The sequence below is a fragment of the Apiospora kogelbergensis genome, assembly GCF_038363985.1.
Source record: "Apiospora kogelbergensis strain CBS 113332 chromosome Unknown utg000005l_segment0_segment0, whole genome shotgun sequence".
Taxonomy (NCBI): Eukaryota; Fungi; Ascomycota; class Sordariomycetes; order Amphisphaeriales; family Apiosporaceae; genus Apiospora; species Apiospora kogelbergensis.
Genome location: NW_027117422.1, coordinates 3038565 through 3049695, shown reverse-complemented (window position 1 = coordinate 3049695; position 11131 = coordinate 3038565). Strand labels below are relative to the sequence as shown.

The following is an 11131-nucleotide window of genomic DNA, read 5'->3' as shown; positions in this document are numbered from 1 at the left end:
ACGGAGCCGGTGGAATATGATCAATCGTTTTGTGTGTCAAGAACCCTGCTCCGAAAGAGGCTTTCAGCCATACACTAACCCTTGCGGTGAAGCAGTCAGACAGCAGGTTACTTGTCATTGATCTGATACAATTGATAGATGCACGTCTGTCTGGTGCGTACAACGTACCTGTAGGTACTCGCCGCCCAGGAAGTTGGTTGCATTAGTTGTTTGCTTCGTGATTGCATCCATCGGTCACATCCACATTATCCACACCCATATCTTACACCTACACACACCCGCGACTCTCGTTAGTTCGCGGAGCATACCTACCTGGCACAGTCGAGGACTGACTCGTGGAAACCAACACCGAAGTACTACCAAGCCAAAGGATACAGCATGGCAATGGGCTACGTGCCCAGGCGGTGGCGGGTTGCGCTTGACTTCGGAACCACTACAACAAGTATCGTCTTCTGCCTACCATTCGAATCCACCCCGGTACTACGAAAAGAGAAGATAGTGCACGTCAACAAATGGCCTTGCGAGACCCCGGAAGATGGCGCGAGCCGAGTGAAGGCCACCAGTGAGATCCCCTCGGTCATACGTTATGATCTGGCTGATGGATCCGTCAAGATCGGCTGGGAGGCCTTCGCCACCATCAAGCGCCCCGTGTGGAAGAAAAAGCCTGGCGTCATGATTAAGCGCTTTAAGTTGCTCTTGGACACAAGCGAGAACACAGCGACTCTCCGACATGAAATCAGGCAACGGATCAAGACACTGCAAACGCCCAAGGGAGAGGTCGATCTGATTGCCGATTTTCTGCAGTACGTCTTCCAGCATACACGTCGCTTCATGCGCGATGACTATATGTTTGACGATCGCGATGACATCGAGTTGGTTTTGACCCTCCCTAATGCTTGGTCCCCAATGGCTGTGCGGAAGATGTACGCCGCTGTCGACATGGCCTCGCAATCATCGGGACTGCCCATTGGGCATGTCCGGCGGACTGTGTCCGAAACAGAGGCTGGCATGGCATATGTACGCCAGACAAGTCGAGATGTCGAATTCGAGGTCAGCCACGATCGTAATACCCACTTCTCCATATGATATTTGCTTATTTCGTCGGCAGGTAGGCGATTGTGTTGTTATGGGTGATATCGGAGGTGGCACTACGGTACGTGGAGGTCACGAACCTTCTGGTCTATTTCAACAGCTGATGAATCCTAGGATGCTGTGCCATACCGACTAGGAGACACCCGACTTGTGGAACTCGCGCCCAGCACAGGTAAAACGATACCTTGACTCCAACCTTTGGTTCCGTATTGACGTGTTGTTAGGAATCACATGTGGGTCGACGAATCTGGACCAAGGATTCAAAACCCAGCTGATGAAGGATATCGAACGCGATATTCGTCCGGGCTTCGATCTACACAGCTCATCCCTGCGAAACAAGGTCGACCTGGCTACGTTTGAGTGGGGGAAAGACCACAAGAAATCAATCAATAGAGATCGAATTGTCGATCTTTGGGTGCCGTTCAAGTTTTCAGAGGCTCGAACCACGGACTTGGCGAAGTTCGGAGAGGATGATGACGGTGATCTAGGTTACTATTGCATCACCAAGTATGTGAAGAGCTTCCTACCAAAGCCCTTTCCATCTGCTTATCTTATATCACAGGAACGAAATCATATCGATATTTGATGCAGCCTGTAAGCCAGTCTGGGCTCTTCTCAAAGAGCAATTAGACCAAGTCGTCCAGCGGGGCCACAGGGTCAAGGCAAGCTTCCAGACTGGCATCTTGTACTCTGTTGTATAACTAACGCTACGCAGATGATGATCCTTATTGGTGGGTTCTCCGAGTCGCTCTATTTACGATATTGTATTTTGCAAGAGTGCATGTCTTACGGTATCGACGTCATATTTCCCCCAAAATGGTAAGCTGGTTCGGCAAGCGTCCGTTCATGGTGAAATTTAAGCTGACCTAAGGCCAGCCAATGGGCAGTGGTCGAAGGGGCGATGATCTGGGCCAACAAGGAGCAATACCGAGCAGACAGAATCAGCCGCTACAGCGTTGGCATCAAGAGACACATGCCGTACGAGCCACGAAAGCTATGGCACGTTGGTATAAAACCGGACGTAGACGAGTGGGGACGTAATTATGTGAAGGATTGCTTGGAGTGGGTGTTGAAAAAGGTATGTTTAAATGAAGTTTGGCTGCGTCAACAGAAGAACGCCGCTCATCTCGATTGCTAACCTTTGTCAGGGCTCTCTGATACCCTCCGGCGGGCTTACGAAGACGTATCACCTCCATATTGACGTCAATGAAGATACCCCAGGAATCATTTTGAGTCAAGATATATACATTTCTGAGATATCCTGCAAGGATAACTATCGTGATAGCGATCCAGTGAATGCTGGTAAGTTTGCTTAGGTTGAACCCCCGAGACAGTTACCCAAAGTTGGGTTTCATGCTATCTTACGAATGTAATTAACTGAAGATCTAGATGCCGAGATACTGGAAACGGCCGAGTTCCATATTGATATGCAACCTATTCGGCATCTGCTCACATTCACTAAACTGCCTAGAAATGCCAAAAGGCGCAAGACCATGGACGGAAAGCGAACGACAGACCGCCTCTATATGATGAAGTTTCAGCTCAAAATCACCATCAATGACTTAGCCCTATCCTACCAAATCGAGTGCGCTGATTCTCAGAAATCAAAGACTGGTACTGTACCACTGTCTTACATCTTTGAGCCGGGCACGGTTCTAAGGAATCGCAGCGGTGATGTGCTAGGACCGGATGCTGGAAGAGGGGGATGAAGATGGTCATGATGACCAGTAACATATTTGATCAGAAGATTTACTTAATCGTACCAATCCTTGCTAAGTTCTCAAGATATCACCGTGGAGGAAGGGAGTGCTTTTAGGGAGATCGTCTACCACAGCTGCTGCTTTGTGATATAGCTCAGATAGAAACCAGGGACGAGTTACTTAACAGCGAATCACACCTCTTACACCATTCGAAAAGCAGGCTATCCCCTCGCTGTACCTCTACAATCACCAGTATTCACACACATGCATCCACTGCGCTTCACTACACAGCCTCCCCATCTCTCCGATTATTGCATCACGGTTAAAGTATGCACGTAACGTAGCTTTCCGCCCTCGACGCGGAACTCGTGGCTGTCCGGGCGAGAGTTGGCGAAGCTGAAGAAGATATCGACGGTTCCCATGGCCTCGTCGACGACGTAGCGGCGGTTGGTCTGCTTGATTCCCGTGGGGACGCCGACGTTACAGTTCGGCTGGACGTAAGAGCCGCCCTCGAGGCGCGCGCAGGGACTGCCCCAGGGCACCTTGACGGACTTGTCGCTGAACAAATCCAGATAGGCATCACCGGCGGCCTGGATCACCTCGCGCGTGTCCCGCTTCTCTGCGGGGATCTCGTCCCATTTCTCCTGCGAGGCGTATCGCAACGTCGCAGGCGCGTTGAAGAGCCAGTCCCCCGTGCTTGTCACGATGGTCTCGATCTTGCTGATGGCAGGCGCCGCGGTCGTGCTGTTAGGCGACAGGCGGATCTGGGTCGTGACCACGTGCGGATTCTTGGTGTCGGCAATGACTATGGCAAAGAGGTTAGTCTTTTGGCCTGAGGAAGGGCTCATGACGGAGGCGGCGAGGGAAGTTCCAGGTATCGTCAACAAGAAAGGCTAGGAGAAGAGTGGGTGGAAGGAGAGCAGAAAGGCAAGCAGTAAATAACACTACGTACTCAATTCAGTGAAGGCAGCGCACTGTGTGGTGTCGTGCGTGCTGCGGTTATGGTCGATCTTGAAGGACTGCGAGATCAAGCCGCTGGCCAAGGTTGCCGTTTTGAAATTCTGCGTGTAGACAGTGCTGGCGTCGACGCCCTTGAGGGTTTCCAGCTGCCCAGCTGCCTGAGCTGCGACGTACGAGTCCGAGACGGCTACCAACGTGGCGCGGTCGCATGCCGCGGCCGCAGCAACGGCCCTGGATGAGGGCCGTGCTGCAGAGGTATGCGCGAACGCCAACAATGCTGCCAGAATTTGCTGCTTCATGGCCAAGGTAATACCAAACAGTAGTAGTAGAAGCTAGTGACAGGTGATAAGGGGTATGCTAGAACAACTCAGTCTCGGTGGGAAGAGGGCAGTGAATGGATGAGGAAAGAGGCTGGGTATTAAAGAAAGACAGGAAACTGATATGCCGCAGTTTCGTGACGTTAGTCGAATCCTATATGACGACTCTCCAACTGAGTCAATATACCCGGTATTGATACTATAAACCCCGGCAGTACTTCAAGCTCCATGGTTAAGATGCGATCGTCGGCTAATATGAACCCTGGCTCGGTACCAAAGCACTCATCGACGCCTAATACACGGCAATCTGTTGTCTATCCAGGCCACGGGAGTCGTGGGGACCTCATCGTCATTCATCGACTCGAAGACTCACTTTTGGCCATGTGCATTGATTGATTGGCCTCTAAATGAAGTCGATGCCCGAAGTGGGCAACTTTGGTGAGGTCGCCTCCTACCAATGGCCATGAGCTGCGGAAGGAGCCAATCGTTGATGGACGCCTCGCAAAAGTCGTTCTGTTTGGCAATCCGAAAACGCGATGATGGGGGGCAGTTAAGACAATGATCAAGATGGAGATAAAGAGTCAATTGTTTGGGTTTATGTGCGTCCGGCTTATAAAGAAGAACACTGTGGTGTACCTTGTATGGTGATGTTTGGTACTGCCCCCATTAGTATCTCAGCCATTCCGGGCGTATGCGTCTCGTGCAGAGCATGGGAGGGCAAGGATGGGAAGCTGATGTGACCTATTCGCCACCTTCCCTACCGGCAAGCCATATCATACCTTTGAGGCTCTCCACGACACTGTCTCTCAGCCAGCTCTCACCAAGCCATTCATGGTTATTCGCGCCCAACGGTTTATCGGTAGCCTCTTGCGCCCGCTTGCTCCTATCCGCCTGCATTTTCCGTGCCCTCTTCTCTACCCATTCGAACAAGCCTCTCAACGCAAGCAGGTCTTCTCGATGGCCGTTTCGCACCGCCTCCTCCAGCATAAGCCTCGCATCCACTACACTTCCGTTGCTGAGGCCAACATCTGGACCGCCGATTCCGGTATCTAGTACGATGCCTCGTTCCGCATGGGTAAGCCGCCTGAGGCTTCTCACAGCGGTGAATAGCCATTCCAGGGGCTGGCTGGTCTCTTCCATTTGCGAACCTCCTCCTGGCGGTTGGCGACCCAATGCCAGCATGGTGGCAGAAAATGGACTACCCCCTGCAGGCCGGCGCCTGAGGTGCAGGACCTGGTTCAGCGCAAATTTCTCTTTAAGCTCTTTTCCATTGTCGCCGCTGAAATCGAGGTCCATGTTCCAATACTCAGGACTGCTGGTGCTCACGCTGGCGATGTCGTCGAGCGGGGGCAATAGGCAAGGTGTTATTCGTGCTATATCCAGACGGTCATCCTTGAATCTAATGCGGATAGGAACACCGACAGGAGTGTCGGTGGCTACATCCTTCGTCACAAGACAACGGGGGTCTGTTGCCAGGACCCAGAAGTGACGGAAAGCCTGCAAATGGCTCTTGTTGTCTTGTACTTGGTCGGGGAAGACAGGATAGAAGGCGACTAGTAGTGAGGCTATCGCAAGGTTGGAATTGCTGAAGGTTTGCGTACCACAACCTAGTGAAAGCACCCCCATGGCCATGTGAATGGCCATGTGTGAACCAAAGGTTGTTTCCGGGTCGTTTCGACTATGAAGCGACCGTAAAATACGGAGAACCTTAATGTCACAGGTGCCTGCCATAACGGCCGCAGTCGAGAGTGCAACAACATCGAGACACATGCGCCCAGTTACTTGGATAGTGCGTTCGTCGAAATTGGCGTTATGTGGTGTGGATCGGCATAGGCCGTAAAAACGATACAGGTAGTTGAGTAAAAGGTCGCGCACTCCTGTATCGCCTGACCCGGCATATCGGAGACCAATTGCAAAACAGAGCCCGGCCAAGATTGTGAGGAAAGGCAGATGTGTCGAGTTCAGAGGACCACGCCCTGGGCCGTTGAGAGGTTGGGTGGGAGGACTAACCCTCGACCGATAACGTGCCGGGAGGTTCTTCCGGACCCAGTCATGATTTGGCTTGATTTCAGACCATAATATCAAATGTTTTGCCAAAGTTCGCAGGAGAAGAAGGTCTGGCCGTATGTAATCAAATTGTAACATGGCGTCAGGCACGTCGATCTTGCGGGCCACAATATGATCCTCTGATTTCATATAGATAAGAGCTATTGCCACAATAGCAGCCGCGCTCGAACGGTCGAGGATGTGAACCAGCTCGACCTTCTTCGACGTGGATGCGAGCATTAGGAGCTGCTCAGTGATACGCATGTCGTGGAGGCCTTTGAGATCACTGCCTTTGCCAAGGTTGATGAACCCAAGAGCGAAACCGGCGGCCAGGCGATAGCATTCACTGCGCAGAGGCACCTCCTCGTCCCCAGTCTCTATATGTGAGATCTCTGACATCATGATCTCACTCATGCGGCGATGCTGGCTATTGCAGTAGAGCAGCCCGATGCCCATGATGCCGGTTGTTTGGGTTAAAGGCGATAGGTTCAGCTCAGCCGCACCACGTGGCAACATGCGAGTAACGTGCACAGATAGCAGGCGGGTGATGAGAGAATCCATTGTTCCAATGTACGAGGCAGCGAGGCCAAGTAGCAGGCCAATCGATGTCATGGTGTGTTTAGGAGTTAGATACTTAAAAGCAACCCATTTCGCCACATCTTTCAGGTGACCGTTAAGACCTAGGGCAAGCAGGAATCCTGCGTGGCGGTTGTTGAGATCATTGCCCGGCTTGTTGTACAGAATCCAAGACGTGTCAATACCTTTGGCTTGCCGCGAGATTGACAGTCCACCTGCGACGCCCGAATGGAAAAATGCCCAAGCAATTTTCTCCTCTGTAAACAGGGTCTTGTCAACCCCGACAGTTTGATTTGCCGGCATGACAGTGCAATTGAGCACAAACCCATTAATGTGAAATTTCTGAGTCAGTAAGGGGAAACGCAGACCGTAGTTCATGAGCCCCCGGCCAGCTGGGATTGACAATGTGTTAGTCGCAAGCCTTGTGACAAGCTCTTTCTGTTGTTCCAAGTAGAACGCATCCGACCATCCCGACTGAGGATCCAGACGTATTGCTCTAGGTTTGGTTGTGGTGAGCATGAGCTTGGTCTCGTCAAGTCTGCGATCCTCCTTAAATATCGCTCGAATGACCGCTTGTTTGTCGCTTTCGGCAACATCGTCTGTTGGAGCGTCATTGAAGTCCATGACATTCTGACATAAAGAGCTGAAGTCCCAGGAAGCAAGGTGCGAGGATGCCATGAGGTTAGAGGAAGACAGACGCTGTTGGTCTGTGATCGTGAGTACCGAGCCGACATCACTCCGGTCCACAAGAGTCAGTAGTTCCTTTGACCAAGCCGGGGGCGGACGTGCTTGGCATTGCGCAATGGCATCTTGGAGGGGAACAAGAACTGCCTCAGGCAATGATTCTAAGAAAGTATGTGTTATACCGCTGTCATGCATGGCCTCGACAAACCCCATTGGCGAGTCGCCTTTCAGCTTCAGATGATGAAAGAGTCGATCGAATGTCGTAATACGAGGTAAGACACTTGACGGCATGTTCGAAGTCATGGCTGGTAAAGTCTGCTCGAGACTCGAATCTTTCATCAGGTTTCCTTGAACCCAATCGAATATATTCCAGATTGAGGGCTCGGGTGGGAGCATAGAAAGCTCCATATTGTCATTGGAAGTGTCCGAGAAGTCCAAAGGCATTTCGAGCTCGTATATGTTGACCCATTGAGGCCACTTAAGCCACTTCGCGATATGGAGTATGATTGCCCGCAAGTCGTTGGCGCCGGGGGACACAGTTGTTGGGCTGGTAATATCTAGCTTCTGCTCCTCCAACAACAAATGAAGAGCGATTATAATGTTCTGTGCCTGTTTCGACCTGTTGGAGTCGCTAGGTCCCGGAGCTGTTGCGAGATAACCGGCTGGTCCGCAAGCTGCCTGGCCAGATTCTGTGGCCATGAACAACCGAGCATGCTTAATATGTGAGGAAAAGAAGGCAAACTCTTGTTCTCTTCCTTGACTAGGCTTGAACATTGCCATATTTGCATCGTCGCTCTCCAATATCCATTTCCATGATGTGTGTCCAACCCAATGAGGATGGGTTGCAGAATTGGGCGCTTCAAATGTATTCATAGTATCCCAGTCACTCAAGTCAACAAAAACGCCACTACTGGATCTCAGATGGCCCCTAGTGCGCCGGCGAGTAGGCGCGGGCGTAGTTATCGAGTCAGAATGCTCACTTATACCCAGTGCGAGAAAATGGGTGCTCAGCAGAATAATGAAGGCCGACCACTCAATATCAGTGGCCTCTATTCCTTCATGCTGGAGCCATTTGAGGACTTGCCACCAGCCAAGCAGTAATTTGTCGCCGTCATTCGGGCCTAAACCGATACGAAGAATATCCAGAGCCTTAGCAATCTGCGGGTTTGTAGGTCGGAGCTGAACACGAATCTGGTGGAGTTGTTGACTTTCACCATCAACGATGTCCACAAGCCCGTTCAGCTTCGAATGGCGAAAAGCGGCAATTTCTCCAAGAGGAGGCACTATCGACCTCCTCAATCCAACTTCCCGTTTGGCCTCACGTCCGCGGTATCCAAGACTGCGAACGTTCGCAAGGGACAGACTCGGCGGTAGTTGTAGAGGAGTGAATTGCCTCCCAGGTGCCTCGAGGCTTAGGACGCGCTGCCCATTGCCGATTTCGGACAAGACCAGTATCATGGCAGTGGGACCATCAACTATCTTGCACGAATCAACGACATTCTGGGCTCTCTGGGAGTGCAGGAAGTTGACTTCAACTGCTTGTGATTTGCGGATTGTTCTGGGTTCGGTGCGGACTTGGACATTAAGGGTGAGTAGCTGAAGGCGCTTTTCCATAAGGTCTTGTATACCAATCAAGACCTGGCGACGCTGACGATCATCTGCACGGTGCCATGGACCAGCCATACAAAATACATGGCACTGGGTTCTCGCAGGTTGATTTGAAAGAGAGTATCGGACATTCGAATTCTCGACAGGCACTGAATGAATCTTTGCGAGTCGAATTTCTTGAGCCAGGCCATCGAAGTCGTGGTCCTCAAGACCCATGTTGTGAAAGCCTTCAAAGTCTCCACCAGATCGCAATTCTTCCAGTAGATCATCAACAGGCGCTTCTAAGAAGCTTCCCAGAGTATTTGCACTTTGAGTAACTGTGCCGCTGAAACTAACACTGGGGAAAACCCCACTGGTTCGAGGAGCTCTGTGACTTCCGTGTGATGTATCTCTCCGACCAGCTGTAGCATTTGCTACCTGGGCTTGGTCACCAAATGCGGTCCTGTCCTGCGAGGCTGACAGATCTGCTCTGGCAAGCATTGAGCTCACGCGGCGAGAAGTACGACGTCCAATTCCGGACTCCTTGTCGAGACCAAGGGAAGACTCAAACTTTTCGATGGCCCGATCTGTTTTGTCTTGTCTCTCGCTCTTCCTAGTTCTTTTACGGGGGAGTGGAGCCCCGAAGCTTTCATTGAAGCTTGTCTGGATAGGCGATGTGACGCCGCTTGGGTGCCCTGGCTGCATGGAACTCCTCCGTCGGTCTTTTGGCTTTTTCGGCGTCTTAGATGCTCGAAAGGGGTCTTCGTTCTGGATATAGGTAAACCGCCAGACACTATACATGCTTGTCTCCCTGTTGATAGTGACTGCAAGTACCAGCTTCTCTGAATCTCGAGACTCACGCCCGGTGTTGGGCAAGTGGATCTCCTCAATACGAAGCATTTCCTCGGCTTTGTCTAGGAAATCAGGAGATCTGCTGGAGTTCCGCCGGCCTTTCTGCTTTGTAGAGCGCTCCATTTGCGTGACCACCAGGCCGAGTTCGAGTAGAGGATCGACCAATGATACTAGCCTGGGCCAATGGGAGTTGTTAACCTCAGATGGCAAGTCCCACATGTTATCTATCGTCGTGCCACCGAGTCGCAATGGCAAAGCCTTCGGCCTACCGAGGGTTTCAGTAGTAAATGTTGTTTGCGCTGATGATGCCCTTAAGGATACAGGTGAAGATTGGGGTGAGATGAAAGAGTTAGGAGGCACACGTGGGAAAGTGACACTCGCAGCGATCCCGACCTCGTTACGCTGCTTCCGTTGTATGATGACACCTTGAGGCGCAGCGCAGGCGGATTCGACCTCGAAAGGCATATGAACGACATGGCTTGTCCCATCAAGAAAGTAGATATGTGCCTGGGTTTTGAGAAACACCACCAGGGCTTTCGAAAGAGGCCGCCCGTCGATGCTCAGTCTCTTTCTGGGTCCATGGTGGTATTCGTGCCTCGGTGACACTTCCGATGTAGGAAAATAGGTCAACAGTGCTTGTGTTATGGGCTCCTTTTCCAGCTTAAACCCAAAGCACTTGCGAAATATGTTTCCCCTTGACCAGACAACAGCTTCGTCGGTGACCAGCAGTTCATCTTCCCCCACATCATCCCCATCATTATTCACTGTGATCTCCCAGTTGTAGTCCGAGTTCGTGGCGTTTTCAGGAAGGAGCTGTTCTTGGATGGCATAGCGAAGGGCGGTCGGCTCATGCAGCCCGAGGGATGTCACCGAGGCCATATTGCTTGTTGGAGCTGCTCCATGGAGGAGGGCCAATCCTGTCGGGTTCGTGAAATCAGTTTGCCGCTCAAGACCGTAGCATCGTCAATTGTGTGCATGAAGTTCGAGCAATGCCGTCTGTCTCGTAATTTCCGGCTTCGCTTTCCTGCTCCAGGCAACGCGACTTTCCTATGGGAACGCGAGTTCTGAAGTTTATGGAGGGGCATTGATTGAGCTTTGGGTCGTCACAGCTATCAGCACCGCTGTAAACACTGTGCACACCGCCTCTTGGTGGGCCTGTCCCTGGAAACCATGGGGCGTTTGGGGCGTTTGGGGCGCGATGCATGCAGGCAAAAATGCAGGTGGCAGGATCGTAGTGCGCGGACACAGATAGACCATACTGTGCGAGCGACGCTCGGCCACTGACGTAGCCTCGGGTTACCGCATAGCTCAACAGCT

At 51.8% G+C, this 11131-nt stretch overlaps 3 protein-coding genes across 3 annotated transcripts; 1 reads left to right on the top strand and 2 right to left on the bottom strand.

Annotated features, from left to right (window-relative positions):
* Positions 1-378: 378 nt before the first annotated feature.
* On the top strand, positions 379-2801 carry PG998_007591 (uncharacterized protein; the record flags this gene model as incomplete). Its single annotated transcript, XM_066874407.1, has 9 exons — positions 379-1050; positions 1109-1153; positions 1207-1264; positions 1317-1599; positions 1655-1748; positions 1808-1911; positions 1969-2170; positions 2241-2394; positions 2482-2801. The coding sequence occupies 9 exons, from the start codon at positions 379-381 to the stop codon at positions 2799-2801; spliced, it is 1932 nt and encodes a 643-aa protein (XP_066730352.1).
* A 299-nt stretch (positions 2802-3100) lies between these two features.
* On the bottom strand, positions 3101-4051 carry PG998_007590 (uncharacterized protein; the record flags this gene model as incomplete). The annotated part of the gene is made up of 2 exons (XM_066874406.1): positions 3101-3597; positions 3745-4051. 2 exons carry the CDS (start codon positions 4049-4051, stop codon positions 3101-3103), a joined length of 804 nt encoding a protein of 267 aa, XP_066730351.1.
* Positions 4052-4810: 759 nt separating this feature from the next.
* On the bottom strand, positions 4811-10693 carry PG998_007589 (Negative regulator of mitosis; the record flags this gene model as incomplete). Its single annotated transcript, XM_066874405.1, has 1 exon — positions 4811-10693. The coding sequence occupies one exon, from the start codon at positions 10691-10693 to the stop codon at positions 4811-4813; it is 5883 nt and encodes a 1960-aa protein (XP_066730350.1).
* Positions 10694-11131: the final 438 nt, after the last annotated feature.